The 17,329-nt window shown below is 41.4% G+C and overlaps 1 protein-coding gene across 2 annotated transcripts in view; it reads right to left on the reverse strand.

Moving 5' to 3' along the window:
- Positions 1-16,351, reverse strand: part of BSG (basigin (Ok blood group)) — a 39,384-nt gene extending 23,033 nt beyond the window's left edge. Inside the window, exons 1-2 of one of the 2 annotated variants that reach the window (XM_087703300.1) lie at positions 16,195-16,342; positions 132-479 (exon numbers count right to left, since the gene is read on the reverse strand). In XM_087703300.1, coding sequence (XP_087559426.1) covers positions 132-479; positions 16,195-16,258 — 412 coding nt within the window. In that variant the 5' untranslated portion in view covers positions 16,259-16,342. Of the gene's footprint in view, positions 1-131; positions 480-16,194 lie in introns of both variants that reach the window. The other variant, XM_087703301.1, reaches the window with a different exon arrangement.
- Positions 16,352-17,329: the final 978 nt, after the last annotated feature.

Below are 17,329 nucleotides of genomic sequence, written 5' to 3' on the forward strand. Positions count from 1 at the left end.
CCGAGGAGCATGAGAGGGTCTTGGGAAGCCACAGAACACGGATGGAAGGAGAGCCAGGGGCACGGGGATTGTAACGTTGGAGACCTTTCGGTGTCGTGGGAACGTCGACACTTAAAGAGTCTGCCACTCACGCTTAGTGACAATGACGTTCGCCTGGGAACGGATCCATTTGATTTTGGGGCTCTTCGACAAGTGGTTACGGTCGGGGTCGTTGCTGGCCCAGCATTCGTAGGTGCCAGAGTCTTCGATCATGAGGTTAGTGATGGCGATAGTGCTTGAGGAGTGATGCTGGTAGGTCGCGCTGATTTGGACCCGGTTCTGCCAGGCGCCATCCCACAGCTGTATGGCGGTACCATTGGGTTCAGCTCCTTCAAACCACCACTGGATTTCAGGGATGGGGTTGCCAATGGCCTCACAGTGCAGTTCCACACTTTCCTCTGTCAGTTTCTTTTGAGAGAGAGGTGACTTTATAAAGCCAGCTATGAGTTGAAGAGGTATTAGTAACAAAGGGTTAGTGCAAAAAAAATTGTGCATTCAAAAAGAAGATATTTCTGATTTTTAAAAAGGGATAATAGTAACTCATAAAGCTACACCGATTCCTTAATTGGTCGCTTATAATTACAAGACGCGGAAAGTAATGAAGCAGCAGAGCCTGGAAACCTTCTCCTCCCTTGGTGAATGACTGAGGATGGACAGGTGTCTAACAAAAAGTATCACTAGCGATATTAATATGTTCCAGCCATATTCTTTGCCTTTACTCGGGACTAAGATTTTTTTTAAAAGTTATTCCAACTAAGAGGTGAAAGAGAACCCATTTATTCTTTGTTATTTAACTTTCACACTATCGAGACTGCAATACTGATGCATCTTCCTAAAGGCAATATTGAATATTTACCAAATAACAGTTCAATGATCTGTTGCATCACTGTGTCCTAAAGCAATTTGCAAATTAGGACCCTGGAAAAAATTCACAGGCTGCTACAGAGCTCTCAAAAGAACCTTGTACACATGGAAAAGGCACGACCCCAACCTCTTCTATGCATGTGTTTGTAAGGCCATTAAACCACAATAAAAAAGATGGTTTACTAGTCTTCATGAGTTCTTCCTGAGCATTCTCTTTCCATACAGGAATCTGCTTCCAGCAACAGATCCATGCAGAAGACCTGGGGACTGAGTATTTTGCCACAGCGTAACACCTGCACAAAGCAGCTTCTAATTTTGGATGTAGTTATTGTGAGTATTGATGATGTGCAAATATATCATTATTGTGACATTACTTGTTTACACCCCTGCTTCAATCATCAGTTCAGGCTCTGATCCTTTTCTCCAGAAAAGGAGAAAGGACAATAATGGAGGTAATTGAGAGAAAAGTGAATGATCAGCACATTCACTGCAAGAGTCAAAAAGAGGGCTGTGAAAATAACTACAGACCCCACACATCCTGGACATCAATTGTTTCGACTTATACCCTCCAAATGATGCTATAGGGCACTGCACACCAAAACAACTAGACACAAGGACAGTTTTCCCCCAAATGGCATCACTCTGCTGAACAACTAATTCCCACAACACTGTCAAACTATTTACTAAGATTTTATTACTATTATTCGTCTCTTCCTTCCTAGTATCTATCACTTCCCACTTATGACTATAACCATGTTGCTTGTATCTTTCAATTTTATATTGTTTTGTTTCCTAGTATGATTTGATTGCTTATTAGTAATCTATGACTATCACTAAGTGTTGTATTTTATGATTCTTGACGAATGTATGTTGTCTTTTTATGTACACGGAGAGCATATGCACCAACGACAAATTCCTTGTGTGTCCAATCATACTTGGCCAATAAAGAATTCAATTCAAATTGTTTGCGCCAATCACTCTCCTGTCAAGGGATTGGCGCACACAATTTGTTCTCATAGCAAACCCAATCAGTTTTTCTTTCTAGGTATGCAAAATTACAAATATAAGGCCTTTTCATAAAGAAAGTCAGAAAGGAATATGTCCTCATGTGTAACGCACCAAAGAATTGTTTCTTTGCTCACCCTGAGTTTAAAAATAAATGGTCAGCTGATCTAAACTTGCTAATTCCTGGCTGTAGTGACTGAATAGCATTGCACGGGGTTCCTTTAAAATGCATTGATTAGACCTCCTCTTTCTGTACTAGCCGACCCAATTTGCTTTCTGGGCCTTTAAGACTGTCACTCAACTCGGCCATACAGCTAGATACAAGTCTAGCAAAATGTAATGCATGCCTTGTTGCCTAAAGCAATTAGGGTTGAAAATCAAAACATGGCACAATTTAGGTGCTCCTATGAAGAACAGTAGGAGAGCACCACACACTAATGAAGCAATTAAAATTATAATGTATTTCTATTGGGGCTCAAAGTGTTCGCTCGTTATTCTGTAAATGGTGGTTCTGTAAACATTATTTACAAGGCTTTGCAGAAGGGAAGCCGTGACTGAGATTTTGTGGCAGGATCAGCTGAGGCCCTTTAAGATTATTAGAAAGTGACAGGAAACGTGTGGGGGAAATCTTGTTTGTGCTGAAGTGGAAGGAACATTTCTAAATTAGCCACTCAGACTCTGGACTGATGTGGCACAGTCACAAACAAACACATTTGTTTCAAGGGGTCAAGGCTGTTTTTTTGTTCTCAAAGTTAGACCCAAGACTTGCCTTACTCCAAATGGCAACAGAAAGATTCTTAAAACTCAGAATACTTGATTGAGGACTACCTGAAGAGAAGGGGGGAAACCCCTATTGTTTATTCTGTAGAGATTCTCAGTCATCCAGGTCATGTTTATCCCAAAGGTGCTTTTTTCAGGAGGCAACTGGACTTTCTTGTTTGTTCTTTGAAGACGTTTCGCTTCTCATCCAAGAAGCTTCTTCAGCTCTGACAGGATAGCCGGGAATGGAAGGATTTATGCTCCTTGCAGACAGCTGGTCATTTGCATCCTTTTACTCCAAGTGCTTCAACGGCCCTCTAAAAAGATGCAAATGACCAGCTGTCTGCAAGGAATAGAAATCCATCACCTGGAAGACTGAGAATCTCTACAGACTTTTAGCTATACAATTTGGGATGGTGCAGGAGTAGGAATGGATTTCCAGAGGAAAAAATTGCAGACTACAGGAAACATTTGTACTACTCTCTTGACCCTGAGGACACAGATAATCCTTCAAGTGCTTCAAGGACCCTCTAAAAGGATGCAAATGATCAGCTGTCTGCAAGGAGTATAAATCCCCACCATCCAGTCAGAGCTGAAGAAGCTTCTTGGATGAGTCTTCAAAGAAAAAACAAGAAAGTCCAGTTACCTCCTAAAAAAAGCACTTTGGGGACCCCATATCTAGTTCACAGCCAGCCCTATTGCTTAATCCTAATTAGTCTACAGAGTAGAGTTTTGCTTTATGACAATTGGGATCAGAATTTCCATTGTCAAGCAAGGCGGTAAGTAGGGCTCTACTTTACGACCTTTCTGCTAGAGTTATTCATCAAATCAGTGTGATTCTTAAATGAATCACCTGGTCGTTAAGCAAATCCAGATTCTCTCATTGACTTTGCTTGTTGGAAGCCAGCTGAGAAAGTCACACATGATGACTATATCACCCAAATACATGCCAGTTGACAAGTGCTTGAATTTTGATCATGTGATGGTAAGGATGCTGTCCTGATTATAAGCGTGCGGACCGGCCATCTCAATTTTCCAGTGCTGCTGTCACTCTGAAAGGTCATTGAACAGTTGTAAGTCGAGGACTACCTCTGTATCTCCTATGCTCGTGTTATTTCAAACACAGAATTTGATTTTGTTAGTGTGGGGATTTCCTCATAAATGTTGCCCTCCTCCCCTTTTTTATGACTCTTTCCCCAGCGGGATCTGCTTAATGAAATTTAGGTAAAAAACGGAGTCTTGTTTTTCCTCCACCTTCCAAGAGAAACTCAAATGGCTTCAGATACATTGTGCAATGTGGGTACATTGTATTCTGTTCAGTCATGCCTATTTTGGAGAAGCCAGGCGTGCTAACGACAGCCTTGGCCGCTCCCTGAGAGCTCCAGAGAACTTGCCAGAGACATCCAAAGGGCTGTTTCTATAGTTTATAAAATGCAAGCCTAAAAGGGGGGGGGGGAGAGAGAGGAAATACCAGGTCAACATAAACAAAAACCTGCACACTTAAATCAACTAAAAATATGCAGTGCCTTCATGGGCTAAAGCAGGGGTGTCAAACTCAAGACCCCTGGGCCAGATCCTGCCCACAGGGTGCTTAGATCTGGCCTGCAAGATCTAAGAACAGCCTGGAGACAGCAAAGGACCAGCACGTGGTGCTTCTGCCAGCAAAAACAGGTTCCCGATCTCTATTTTCGACTGGGATGACCTCCTGCAACCCTCTGCTAGTGAAAACGGAGATTTGGCAGGCTGTACAGGGCCCTCCTGTTCTCCGCTTTCGCTGGCAGAGCCCTTGGGCCACCAGAGTCGCCCCTGACACTAATTACGTCAATTTGCTCCTCCCCCGAGGTGAAACATAACCCTGTTGCATCCCTCAATGAAATCAAGGTTGACAGCTCTGGTCTAAACCAGCCTGCCATGCTGAATTCACCTCCTATAGCCATGGTGCCAAACCTATGGCCATTGCCCAGCTCAGCTACACTGCGCATGGGCCTCCCACCAGCCAGCTGATTTTCGGGTCTCTACCACGCATATGGAAGATGCACGCGCATGCCCAGGGACACGGAGGGAGGCACGCCTCCCTGTGCTGTTTTTGGTGCCAGGAGGCTTCAGGGAGGACTACTAGGCCCAAAAAGGGTGCAGGAGGGTACAGCATCCTCCCCCCCACAGCCCATTTTTGGTCCCAGGAGGCTGCAGGGAGGCCTTCTAAGTACAAAATGTGGTGCGAAGAGAGTCACGCTCGCATGCGTGGAGAAGCAGGGCACACGGTGGTGTGTGTGTGTGTATTGCACGTGCATTACATTATGGTTGTGGGCATGTGTGCACACTCTTTGGGCACGCGAGGACAAAAAAAATTAGCCATCACTGTCCTACAGGATTCTAATCAAGCCTAAAATTCAGAGGGTTATACTTTTAAAGTCACTCTGCAACTAAAATCCAGAAAAAAGTTTCCCATGACAAATTGCAATACTTTTTGCACTTTATTTCTCTCACACATTTTTACTCTATTAAGTATTTCCCTTTGAGACATATGAAATATAAATAAATAAACAAACAAAGCTTGTACCCATCACAGCAATTCACGGTAATCCTACCCAAATCTATTTTTAAAACTTCCTCCAAAGAAGCCACAAGAAGAAAAAATTACAGTATCTTGCCATTTCTGATCCATAATTGTTCCAGATCTGACTGATAAACACAGAGCCTATTTGGAAGCCATGATAGATTTCCCCAGAATGAAAATTTGGACTTTTTAAAACAGTTTTACATCGAAATGCTTTTTAATGGCTATTTCTTTCATTTTTAAAACTGCCCATTCTCCTCACAGATCTGTGCAAATATCTCCTTCTGGGGGAAAGCATATACCTAAAAGTTGATAAGAACTGAAAATCTGCAATGTACTTTCTGTAATGGCACTTCTGAGGATTGCCTCTCTGTGTGAAATGACTACGTTTTAAATTGCAGTTAAAAACTGGTATTGCTTTTATTTATTTTCGCAGCACTTAGGGAGAAATCGAAGTAGGACGCTAAAATGTTCGGCTCCTTTATAGGTCAAGCGGCCTAGACAGCTTAGTTGCCGGTTGACATTCCCAACAAAATGTTAGAATCCATACAGGGAGACCATTTAAAATAGCTCCGCTATATAAAGTACAAGATGAATTGAAAACAAGGGCCAAGCAATCAGGAATCCTTCCAAGAAGGATAGATAGATCCTTCCAACAGATAGAAGGGAAGCAGCAGCAAAAGCTAACAAAGAAACAAGATGCATTAAGCCCTGGTATTCTTAGCCACGACATATTAACTTTAATCACATTTACAATATTTATATTTCCAATTAAAAACAGAGAAGAAATAGCAGTCATCTGAATGTAAGATGGCGGTGAAGTAAAAGGATTACCTTAAAAGCCTGTTTAAGCCTACTCAATTAAGACTCTTAATTAGAATGGAGAAAAAGAGCTACAGAAAAACAACAGGGGCCCGTTTAAAGGCAGATACAAACCACCGATTTTTCAGCTGTTTCTACCTAGATTTTTTTGCCCAAAGGAAAAAGGTGATTTTTGCTTCAAAGTCACCTTTAACTAAAAGCAAACCTTCCCTCAACAGAGGGTGGAACTGCAAGGCTGTATAAAATAACTGGCACACACAACTAGCTATAACCTCTTTAGACAGCTGGTTTTGCCAAGAGCAATGTTCTTTTAAAGCAAAACAGATATTCTTTTTAAAAAGATGTTTTTAAGAGATGTTTCATTCCCTAAACAATGCCGCCTCCCAATAAAGTACTTGGCCACTAGAAATCAGGCATCTTAATCTTTAATAACGCAAGTCTTGTATGCTTTGGATTATAATCTTAGAATTTTAGACACCGATGTCTAAACAAGGGCCAAATAATTTTGTTCTAGCACTGAAGAGCTGGGATAACAGTTAAAAACAGATGCCAGTTGAAGTGATCAGGGAGATAACATTTTAATCTCTTTACAACAGATCCATTCAAGCATATGCTTTGTTTTCCCAAGCAGGTGTATCTTTATTTTGCAATAGAAAATGCCATAATCTGCCAAGGACAGAAATGGCCCAATATAAAATAGTAATAACTTCGTAAAGCTGACTATGCTACCATAAAAATCTACCTGCCTAAATCGACTGTAAGATGCTTTCAAGCTAGATAGCAGAACAATCAGGTTCAAGGATGAAGATAACTTCCTTGTGAAATGAGAGAGAAAAAAATAAAGGATCCCTGAAACCAATATTGTTTCAGAGAAAACTCTCAAAGGGATTTGAGATGGTTCCGTTAAGAGCACATCAAAGCTGGGTGTTATCAACACATAGGCCTGCTGGACATACAGGTAATTCTCTCTTCTATCCCTCCCTTAATTTTAAACACTCCCTCACAAAGCAGACACTGTCCCAAACACATCTCACCAGGACATTTGCAACACTATGCTTTTAGCCAGATAAGAAACAGGCTGAGGTTGGGAGAGGGGCAAGAACAGGACTGGAAGGGATGTGCTTCCCATGAGGGGCATCTGATAACAGCTCCTAGCCATGATCTTTCTCTCTCTTCAATGCACCAAATGCATGGTTTGTTATGTTCGATCCTTAGCATCTGCAATCCAAAAATAAACAAATAAATAAAAATTAAAATACACTGCCAGCTGCATTTCACTGGGTTGGCCTGGATTAACTTTAAACCCTAATAAACAAAGCAGCTTCATCTGTTCTGTGTCCAGTATAAACAAGACAGACCCTTGGGTTTCCAAAGAAGTGATAAGGGATAATAACAGCATTTTTGAAACATGTAAGCTACTTCCACAAGCCAATTGTAACGTACATTGCGAAGATAAAGGGAAACATGGAAATATTTGACGTTTCACTGCTGCTCCTGGCTTCTATTTTGCAGAGCTAGCGTGTCCAGTAAAAACCAGCTATAAAGATGTGTCACATGCACATTCCCAGAGCTGCTGAGCTAATGATCTATTCAAAGATTAGACTAATCAAACATTAAACTGCCGGGTTACAGACAGAGGTCAGCATCTACATTACCCAACTAATAAACCAGTCTCTTTTGGAACAAATTTCTGGCTGTAATTACTTAGTGGATTGAAATTGTCTGTTAACTGATACCTATTTGTTTATAAACTAGATTATGTATAAACAATTGAAAGGAAATATGGCCCACCTTTTATTAAAATGGTTATGTAAAACTTTTATTTTTAAGAAGCACTGCTTCCCCCCCACCCTTTCTTTTTCTGTAATTGCTTTGTCCTTTTTCTTGATCTGTTTTTGCTTTGGATTTAAAAGGGAATTGACAATCCACAGTGCAGCACAATGCCAGAAAAAGAGGCATTTGGTTTAAGAAGCTAACAGGTGTTACACTCTGAAATCTCTTTTCTGCCTGAGGGGATATGTGAAAATACTTCTTCACAAACAAGTGAGGGCAAAGCCACTCTTTGTCTTCTTCCAAGTAAACACAAAGCATATATGAAACAGCCCTAGAAATCTTAAAGGGAGGTCTTCTCTTCTGTCAATCAATGTTTCAGCATCATTTTGAACTGGGGGACGGGGAGAAGGTAAAACACAAATAGAAAAATGACTCTGAATGAAGCAAAGAAAATCATCAGAGGTATGTTAACAAGTCAGTTTAGCTCACAAATGAATAAAGTTGTTTCTTAATTTTCTCAAGTGTTACACCTTTGATTCAGTAAGTGCTGTCACCTATGGTTTGTCAACAGTATCACTGTTTACTCAAATCATGTAGATTGTCCTCAACTGGTTGCTTAGTGACCCTTCAAACTTTTGATGGACTTAGGGATACTTAGGGCCTGGATTCAAAGGTCCTATGGTCAACACCTCCATGATCACATGACCACATTGTGGGCGTTCAACAGCTGGGTCACATTTACACCAGTTTGTAGTGCCCCACAGTCGTGCGACGGCATTTTACTGTAGTTTTGTCAAAAAAACATTTACTTTCAGTTTTTGCAAACCTGCACTGATAGTAAATCATTGGTTCACTTAATGGCTGCCTCAAAAAGGGCTGTAAAATCAAATTGGTCACGAGCCCTGGTGGCACAGTGGTTAAAATGCAGCATTGCAGGCTGACACTGCTAGGAGTTCGATCCTGACCAGCTCAAGGTTGACTCAGCCTTCCATCCTTACGAGGTCGATAAAATGAGGACCCAGATTTTGGGGGGGCAATAGGCTGACTCTGTAAATCCTCTTAAAGAGAGTTGTCAAGCACTGTGGAACAGTATATAAAACTAAGTGCTAGTGCTATAATTGACCTGAGTTATGACTGTGATAGTCAGGCTCCATTATAGTCATAACTTGAAGACTATCTCTACTAAACCACAGATCTCAACCTCTTGTGGCCAACAATTCCTCATCATGATCCTTCTAACTAAAATGTAAGAGATCTCAGAATCAGATTCTACTTCAGTCTGTGCGCATAAACACCAGCACTTTGTAACCTGCTAGTGCTATAAATGTCTTCCAAAACTACAACATTACTTGTGGCGTGAAGATCTCTTATTGCAAATTTCTAATACCACCTTAGAAATAAAACTAGGAACCTTAAGCACTGGCCAATGTTTCAATCGTTGTTTGTATAGGTTATCTGGCCACCATCACAGAATTTTCTAACAACAAATCTTTCAACTTAAGTATGAATTCTGCAAATCTATCCCCCACCAGTTTTGCTGCATGATCCGGAGCTCTAATACGAAAAGGAAGAGCTAAGCATTGCTTGCGTAAGTAAACCAGTGATAATAAACCTTTGGCCATCTCACAAACGATATGTGACAAATTAAACATTGCATGGGCAAAATTACAAGGAAGAAACATGTGATACTGCTGTAAGATGAACAGATACAAATGGATGCTGCTGTTTCATTACAAAGGACTACTCCCATTTCTCAATCCACTTTGACCTTCAATGTTAAAAACTTGGGCAATATAATAATGTTGTAAGTCACCTTGAGTCAATGAAAGCACGGTCATCATTTTAAGTTTTAGATGTGCTTTAGAGTTTCATACATGTCTAAAAACAAGAGCAAAAACAGAAATGTCAGCTAGAGATTTTGAGAAACCCTATGAAACCTTTAGAGGTATGTAAATTATTTTTGAGGCCAATCAGCTGTTTCAAACTTGAAAGGAGTTATTCTAACCTCACTGGAAGTGTTTCAACCACAACAAATGTTACATACCTCTAGAAATAACAGGCTAGGTTTTCCAGCATCAAACAGGCTCTATAACCTTCTAGAAGCGAAACTATTTAAATAAGATATTAAAAACCAAGCTACATTTTTACACATTCTGAAATTTTAGACAGCTTTACTAATTATGGTATCTAAGTTCTGACTTGCAGGGGAGGTATGGCGAGTTGAAGCACAGTCAACAACCTTTGCAAAAGACCAATAGCAATAAGACTTGATATATACCACTTCATACCGCTTTACAGCCTTCTCTTAAGTGTTTTAGAGTCAGCCTATTGTCCCCAAGAACCTGGATCCTCATTTTACCCACCTCGGAAGGATGGAAGGCTGAATCAACCTCGAGCCTGGTGAGATTCGATCTGCCAAATTGCAGGCCGCTGGCAGTCAGCAGAAGTAGCCTGCAGTACTGCACTCTAACTACTGCACCAAACGTTGTTCTCCAAGGATCCTCTCTGGCTAAGGAGAGGACAGGAGATTGACAGCAGCCATTTGGAGCTCATATGTGCTCCAAATGGCTACTTCTCACAACAGTTTTTTCCTGTGCTTAAAGATGAAGATGGATGATGATGATATGGATAGCCATCTTGCTCACAACTTGGTGGAGACTTTAAAGGACACTTAAAGGTCACAAAACTCACTTTCCAATCACTTTTGGAATTGCTCATTAACTACTTCTAGGTATTGTTAGGTGACTCTGCCTTCAATACTGAATGAAATTTTAACCATAACCTTAAGATTTTAGAAATATCTGAAATAAACAGCAAAAAGCTGAAGAAAGCTTTGATCTTGGAAAGTTATAATGGACCAAATTAAATTGGTGCATTGAAATGTTTACAAGATGATTTTGGAATCAATCATAAAGAAAAACCAACTTATCATGGAAATTATAACCTATTTTGGTTTTCAGGAGATTGCCTTTTGGAACAATCATGACTGGATGATTGTGAATCTCAACCTTGAGGCCAAGAGAATGAGTTAGAAAAATGTTTCACTGGATTTACAAAAGAAATTTGGTGAGTTTTAAAATTTAAAAGGGAAACACAAATGACAAACCAAGAGAAACAATTTTTCCTATTGGATTTGGAAATTTAAATGTTTTTCTAAACTAAAGGAAATGAAGAGGGATGGTTAGTATCATGTTTTTTCACAACCCACATGTGTTTTGGAAAATAATTTCCAAAGAATAATACTGTCAACACTGAGGAATTATAAGTCTGACTCAATCCTGCAGATAACTTCATGAAGCGAAAGACCTCTGCCCATCTCATGTTCCAGCTGTGTTTAATCTGGAATAAATAAATCTGTGTGGTCTTTGGTACTATCTGCGCTTGGCTGTTTTCTTGCAGACATTTCATTATCCATCTAGGCAACATAATCAGTGCTAGAAGGGAATGTATTTACTCTGCTTATATACAAGTGGCTTGCTCTGTCAGCGTTGATGGGATTGTTCTTGGTGGTTCCTTGATCTGGTATTAATCGCTGCTTATCTGGGTGTTGATTGTTGTGAAGAGCATTTATTTCTTTTTGATTTTCTGATTGTTTCTTTTCAATGGTATGTAGATGTTGTTTATCTTTCGGTGCCTGTCGATGACTTATTTGTCTGAATGTCAGGCCTCCAAGAATTCTCTAGCATTTTTAGACTCGATTTAGGAGGCTCACAGCTTTCTAAGTTGAAACTATGGTTAAGATATTCATCTGTTGTGTAATTAAGGAATTTTCATCATGCCTTTGCCTATTTCTAATGAACAAAACAGTGGGAACATGGAACTTATTTCTACTCCAAAGTTGCTTTAATTTCTCTACCTTCAGTGCAAGCTGAAAAACAATATATGAAATATCAAAGGTAGCTGGTGTTAAGAACTACAAGATTTGCAGCTTCTAGTTTAAAAGATACATCTAATTTAAAAACCTGCATGCTAAGTAGCACTGGATAAGAATTTCGATGAAACTAAGAACATATTAAGAGCAACCATGATGTAGGAATGGCATATTCTTCAATTAGATGAGGAACTTAAGGATTGTGAAAGCATAAAACAAACAAACCTGTTGGGCAGTTTTGTGCTGCAGGATTTGGCAACTGTGCGTTACATATCAAATTTCCTGATATTTCACTGGCACTGCCTTTGAAAATGCCAGCCACAGTAAGCCCAAAATGTCAGGAAATCTGTTCCCTAGCCTAGACCACAGTCATTAAAGTGGGAGGGAAAATAAATTCTACATTGGGAGATGAGAGTAAAAGATCAAGGCAGCTTTACATTTAAATGATTCATATTAAGGAGACAATTTTAATCAGTGAATAAACTTATTACTTCAGGCACCAAAAATTATACCCCATTGTGATGAGACACATACTTTTCTTCCTCTATTTTCACAAAGCCATCTAAACTTGTTTCCTCCTATTGCTATTTTCTTTTAAATGTCTAGAAAAGTGACTCACCCTTACTACTATTGTCATCCTCCTTTATTCCCTTCCTTCTAAGTAAGATTACCTAAGTCCAACACATTTCTCCCGTATCTCACTACATCTATCTGCAGAAGTCAATAACTCATATGAGAGGTTCACCCGTCAATGAGGCAGAAGCATACCATTTTTCTTTGGTTTACATCTTTTTTTCAAAAAGCATGCAGTAAACTATTCAGAAGAGTGTGTGTTGTGGCAACACTGCCATTGTGATTTCAATTTCAATTTGATTTGGGAAATTTCTCCTCATATTCCTTCTCACAGATTCACATGACTATACCTATGAAACTCAATCCTTATAGATATTGGGCTCATAATAAAGGTTCCTAACTTTTCTTTTACAGGCACACTCATTATGTTCTTTACATTTAAATTTTCATGGCGAACAAACATATTTTCCTAACACCCATGTGAAAAAAATCTATCCAGCAATCTTACAGTGTTTTAAAAAATCTTGTAGTCTGAGATTCAAGAGAACTTTTACTTCAAGCCTAATTTAGCCTGTTACTTCTCTCTGCACTATGATGGTTTCCTAGTGGATTCAGAATTTTATTAATCCAATTTGGAAACTGCTCATCTGACTCACAGAGCAACACTTCTGGCTTCTCAGTACAAACAATTACTCCTTAGCTATTTTCTTTTCTTTCCTTATCAATACTAAAAAAAACATTTCTTGAAAATCTGAGAAAGGAAAAAATTAAAAGTCTTTCATCCTTGCAACAGGAATCAAAAATCAAAGATACTATAGCTTTTACTTATTTAGATATTGTCTGTCAAAAAGACTTGTATGAATTTATCATGCATATTCCTTTATATTTCATTAATTAATATAAGTTATGAGTTTTAAATTCCTTCACAGGGATGTTCAAAAAATTTGAATAGGAAATAGAGTATGGGAAATGTAGATGAAGTCTTGATGAAAACAGTCTAGAATTTTAGAAAATTACATAGAAATCTGCATATCAGAGAGAAGACATGAATGTTTCCTTGTGTACTTTGTTTTATACTTTGCCATTGTTTTTGATATTCATTTCAATGTTTGAATTCATTCTTAAGACACATTGCTACTTGTAATTATTGTATAGTCCACTATAGTATGTTTGGTTTTTCTCCAAGGGTAATTCTGGCAGGCATTTTATGAGTGGGAGGCTATTGGGAAAAATCTCTTTAAATACTGAAAATAGTCTGGAAAGTAATTAATTTTCCAATATAAAATACAAATGTTGTTTAAAACCCTCCCTTAATTTCATTATTTTTTTAAAATGCAAATACCTTACTATTTACGCTAATCAGAAAAGTATCAAACAGGAAATCAAGAAAGCTATAATAAATGAGCAAGAATGTGTTTTTAGTAATGTAATATAAGCGACAGCATTGTATTATCCAGTCTCTCCCATCCTGTATATGAATGCATATTCTCCATACATGGAAGATCACTCATACATTTCAACTTCTTCCCCTCCTTTTCCCCATTCCCACACAAGGAAGAACTATATTCTTTCCTGAGTTTCAGCTTCTTAACTATTCTCTTCCTACACAAACAATATGTGAGATACTAACCCTCTGGCCCATTATCATGAGCTCAGTATCTCTCCACTGCTCTTCCCAATACCGCTTCCCACAATACAGCTAAGTTTACACCAAATTACTTATTTATTTGTATCCCACCTTTATTACTTAACAAATAACTCGGCAGTGAACATATCTATCACACATTCCTCCTAATTTCCCAATAATTAGGTTGAGGTGGGTTTTAGCCACCCCCCAAAAAAAACAACAACAATAGTCTAGCACACTTGATTGATTCTCATAGTAGGCTGAAGCTCACACTACACAATTCTATTTCACCTTGCCTAAAAAAACAATAATTACACAATATATCAGCTTGGGCTAGCTTCATACTTCTCCCCATTTCTGTAACAGAGGAGGGGGACTTGGTCCCTTCCCCATTAAGACAGGGTATGACTTCCTCCTCCCTTCTTGAAGGGATGAGGAGACTTTCCCCACCAATCACATCAGGGACACTCTTGCCCAATCACTGTATAAGTATGTACCTACTCCAATCCTCCAGAGAGCTTCTCCAACTCCCCACCCCCACCCCATGAATGTATGAGGGATGCTCCCCCTCCTCTCATTAACATGAGGGGGAGACTTTCCTCCCAACAATAATGTAGGAACATTCTCCCTCCCAACAATGTATGAGATCTCCCCCTCCCGTCATATTGAGGGAGGCATTTTCCCTGCTCTCAAAAACGTTTGAGCCCCCTCCCTTCATTGAAGGGCACATTTTCCCTCCCCTCAATATTGAGAAGCTCCCCTCCTCTCATTATCTTGAGGGGGAGACTTTCCTCCCAACAATAATGTATGAGAAGAATCCCCTTCCCCTCATTAACATGTGGGAAGGTGCTTTCCCTCTCCCTCATTATCTTGAGCAGGGGACATTTCCCCTCCCCAATAATGTAGCAGGGTCCCCCCTCCCCTTATTGTCTTGAGCGGGGCATTTTCTTCCCTCCCAAAAAAGTATGAGCCCCCTCCCCTCATTATCTTGAGATTTCCCCCCCCCCCAATAATGTAGGAGATGATTCCTCACTCCTCACATTAACAGGGGGGAGGCAGTTTCCCCTCCATATTACCTTGAAGGGGGACATTTTCCCTTCCCACAAAAATGTACAAGAGCCCACCCCACCACATTCATTAACTTGAGGGGAGATTTTTCCCCTCCCCCAATGAGGATCCCCTCCCTCCCCTAATCTCAAGGGTGACTTTTCCCTCTCCCAAATAAGGTATGAGGATCCCCTTCCCCTCATTGTCTTGAAGGAGACATTCCCTTCCCAATAAAGTATGAAAAGCCCTCCCCTCATTACCTTGAGAGGGAAATTTCCCCGTCCTCTCAATAATGTATGAGCCCCCTCCCCTCATTAACAGCCAGGGAGGCATTCCCCCCCCCAATTATCTTGAGGGGGGACATTTTCACTCCCCACAAAATTGTACAAGAGGAGGCCCACCCCACCACATTCATTAGGATCCCCCTCCCCTCATTGTCTTGAAGGAGACATTTCCCCCCCTAATAAAGTACGAGACGCCCTCCCCTCATTACCTTGAGGGGAATATGTTCCCTTCCCTCAAAATGTACAACATTCCCCCCCACACACACACATAAAGTACTTTATGAGGAGCCCCCTCCCCTCATTACTTCAGGGGAAGATTTCCCCTCAATATATAAGGCCCCTTCCCTTTATTACCTTGAAGGGGGAGATGTTTCCTCCCCCCAAAATGTACAAGATGAGTCTCCCTCCCTTCCTTCCTTCACTTGAGGGGAACATTCCCCCCCATAAAGTACCATATGAAGAGCCCCCTCCCCTCATTACTTCAGGGAAATTCCCCCTCCCCTCAATATATAAGGCCCCATGCCCCCTTACCTTGAGGGCGACATTTCCCTCCACCCAATAATGTATGAGGAGCCTTGAGGGGGAGATGTCCCCTTCCCCCCAAATGTACAAGAGAAGTCTCCCTCTCCTTCCTTCATTAACTTGAGGGAAACATTTTCTCTCCCCCCCAATATAAATTACCGTATAAGGAGCCCCCCTCCCCTCATTATCTTGAAGGGGGACATTTCCCTCCTAACGAACGAGGGGACGACCCTCCCCCCTTTTCATGAACTCGAGGCAGGCGAGGCATCTTCCCTCCTCCAGGAACGCGGCGACCAACGATCGAAATAGGCTTCCGAGCCGTTTTATGGAAGATTTCTCTCCCCCCCACCACCACCACAACCCGCCTTCTTCCTCCGGAGGGGAAACCAACTAACGCGGGGGCACTTCGGGCATGGAAGCGTCCCTGGGGGCCCCCACAGACCAGCCCTACCTGCTGCCGAGGCGCCTCCAAGGGCGCAGAGCCCCAGCGTCAGTAGCACGAGCCCGGCCGCCATGACCGCCCCGCCGCCTGGCACAGTTTCACACGTCTCAGCCGGTCTCGCTTCGTCCGCCTCAGGAGCTTATAGCCCTTTCCAAGGGGACGAAAAGGGGCGGGCCCGCCGGGCGGCAAAAAGCCAATAGCGGACGAGCGCGAGGAGCCCCCGACTTCACTATTGGTTCGGGCCCCTCGGAGTGACACGAGGTCTGGTCCACTCAGAATCCAGGAGCGCGCGGTTATTCGAAAGGGCTGGGATAAATGTGGGAATGAGAATCGTGAGTCGCAGCCAATCACGGATGACGAAGCGATCGGCCCCGGCGGGTGATTGGACGCTGGCGGAGGTGAAGCTTTGAGAGAAGCGATTGTGTGGTATTATGGGGCAACCCAGGAAGAGCGGGCGCAGTCGGAAGACCTCAGACAAAGGGAGATTGAGAAGGAAAAGCCCTAGGGAAAGAGCCGGGCCATAAGCTTTTATACCGTTCATGATTTGGCGAAACAAACTACTGACCTCTACGCTATCACCTACCCCAATGGGCGGTCGCAATAGCAATCACCAATCAGGTCCTGAGCATTCTCCAGCGCTGCCCAATCAGAGCATGGCGTCTGCAGACTGACAGCAACCCAAGCCAATCAACGTTATCCTCTAAAAATGTATGCCCGTACAGATGTTGACGACCAACCACAAGGCGAGGACAGAGCGGCCCCGTCCACTCTTCACCTTTTCCCTGTTGACTATGGGTCGTGCAGAAGGACAGTCGATTGTGAAAGGCGCTGCGTTGACCTCGCTGGAGGTTATTAAGCAGGAGGGCGCGGGGCGGGGCGGGTGCGTTGCGTAATAATCCTTGTCCTGCTGCATGGAAATTATGGTGCAATTAATCATTATGAATTCACACTTCGATTTAAGTTCATAAAAGCAGCTTATGCCGGTGAATAGCAAAGGAACAGGTTTTAGACGCCTAGAAAAAGCACAATGCTCGGTAACCACGAAGCTTTAATCGGTTTAAAATAAATTAGCTCAGTCTTAGAAAATTGTAAAAAATAAATTAAAAAAAGACACTTCCAAGAAGGAGAAATACAATATTCCAGA

This window comes from Thamnophis sirtalis, unplaced genomic scaffold, assembly GCF_051295495.1.
Source record: "Thamnophis sirtalis isolate CommonGarterSnake01/CBP01778 unplaced genomic scaffold, rThaSir2_p1.2 scaffold_1, whole genome shotgun sequence".
Taxonomy (NCBI): domain Eukaryota; kingdom Metazoa; phylum Chordata; class Lepidosauria; order Squamata; family Natricidae; genus Thamnophis; species Thamnophis sirtalis.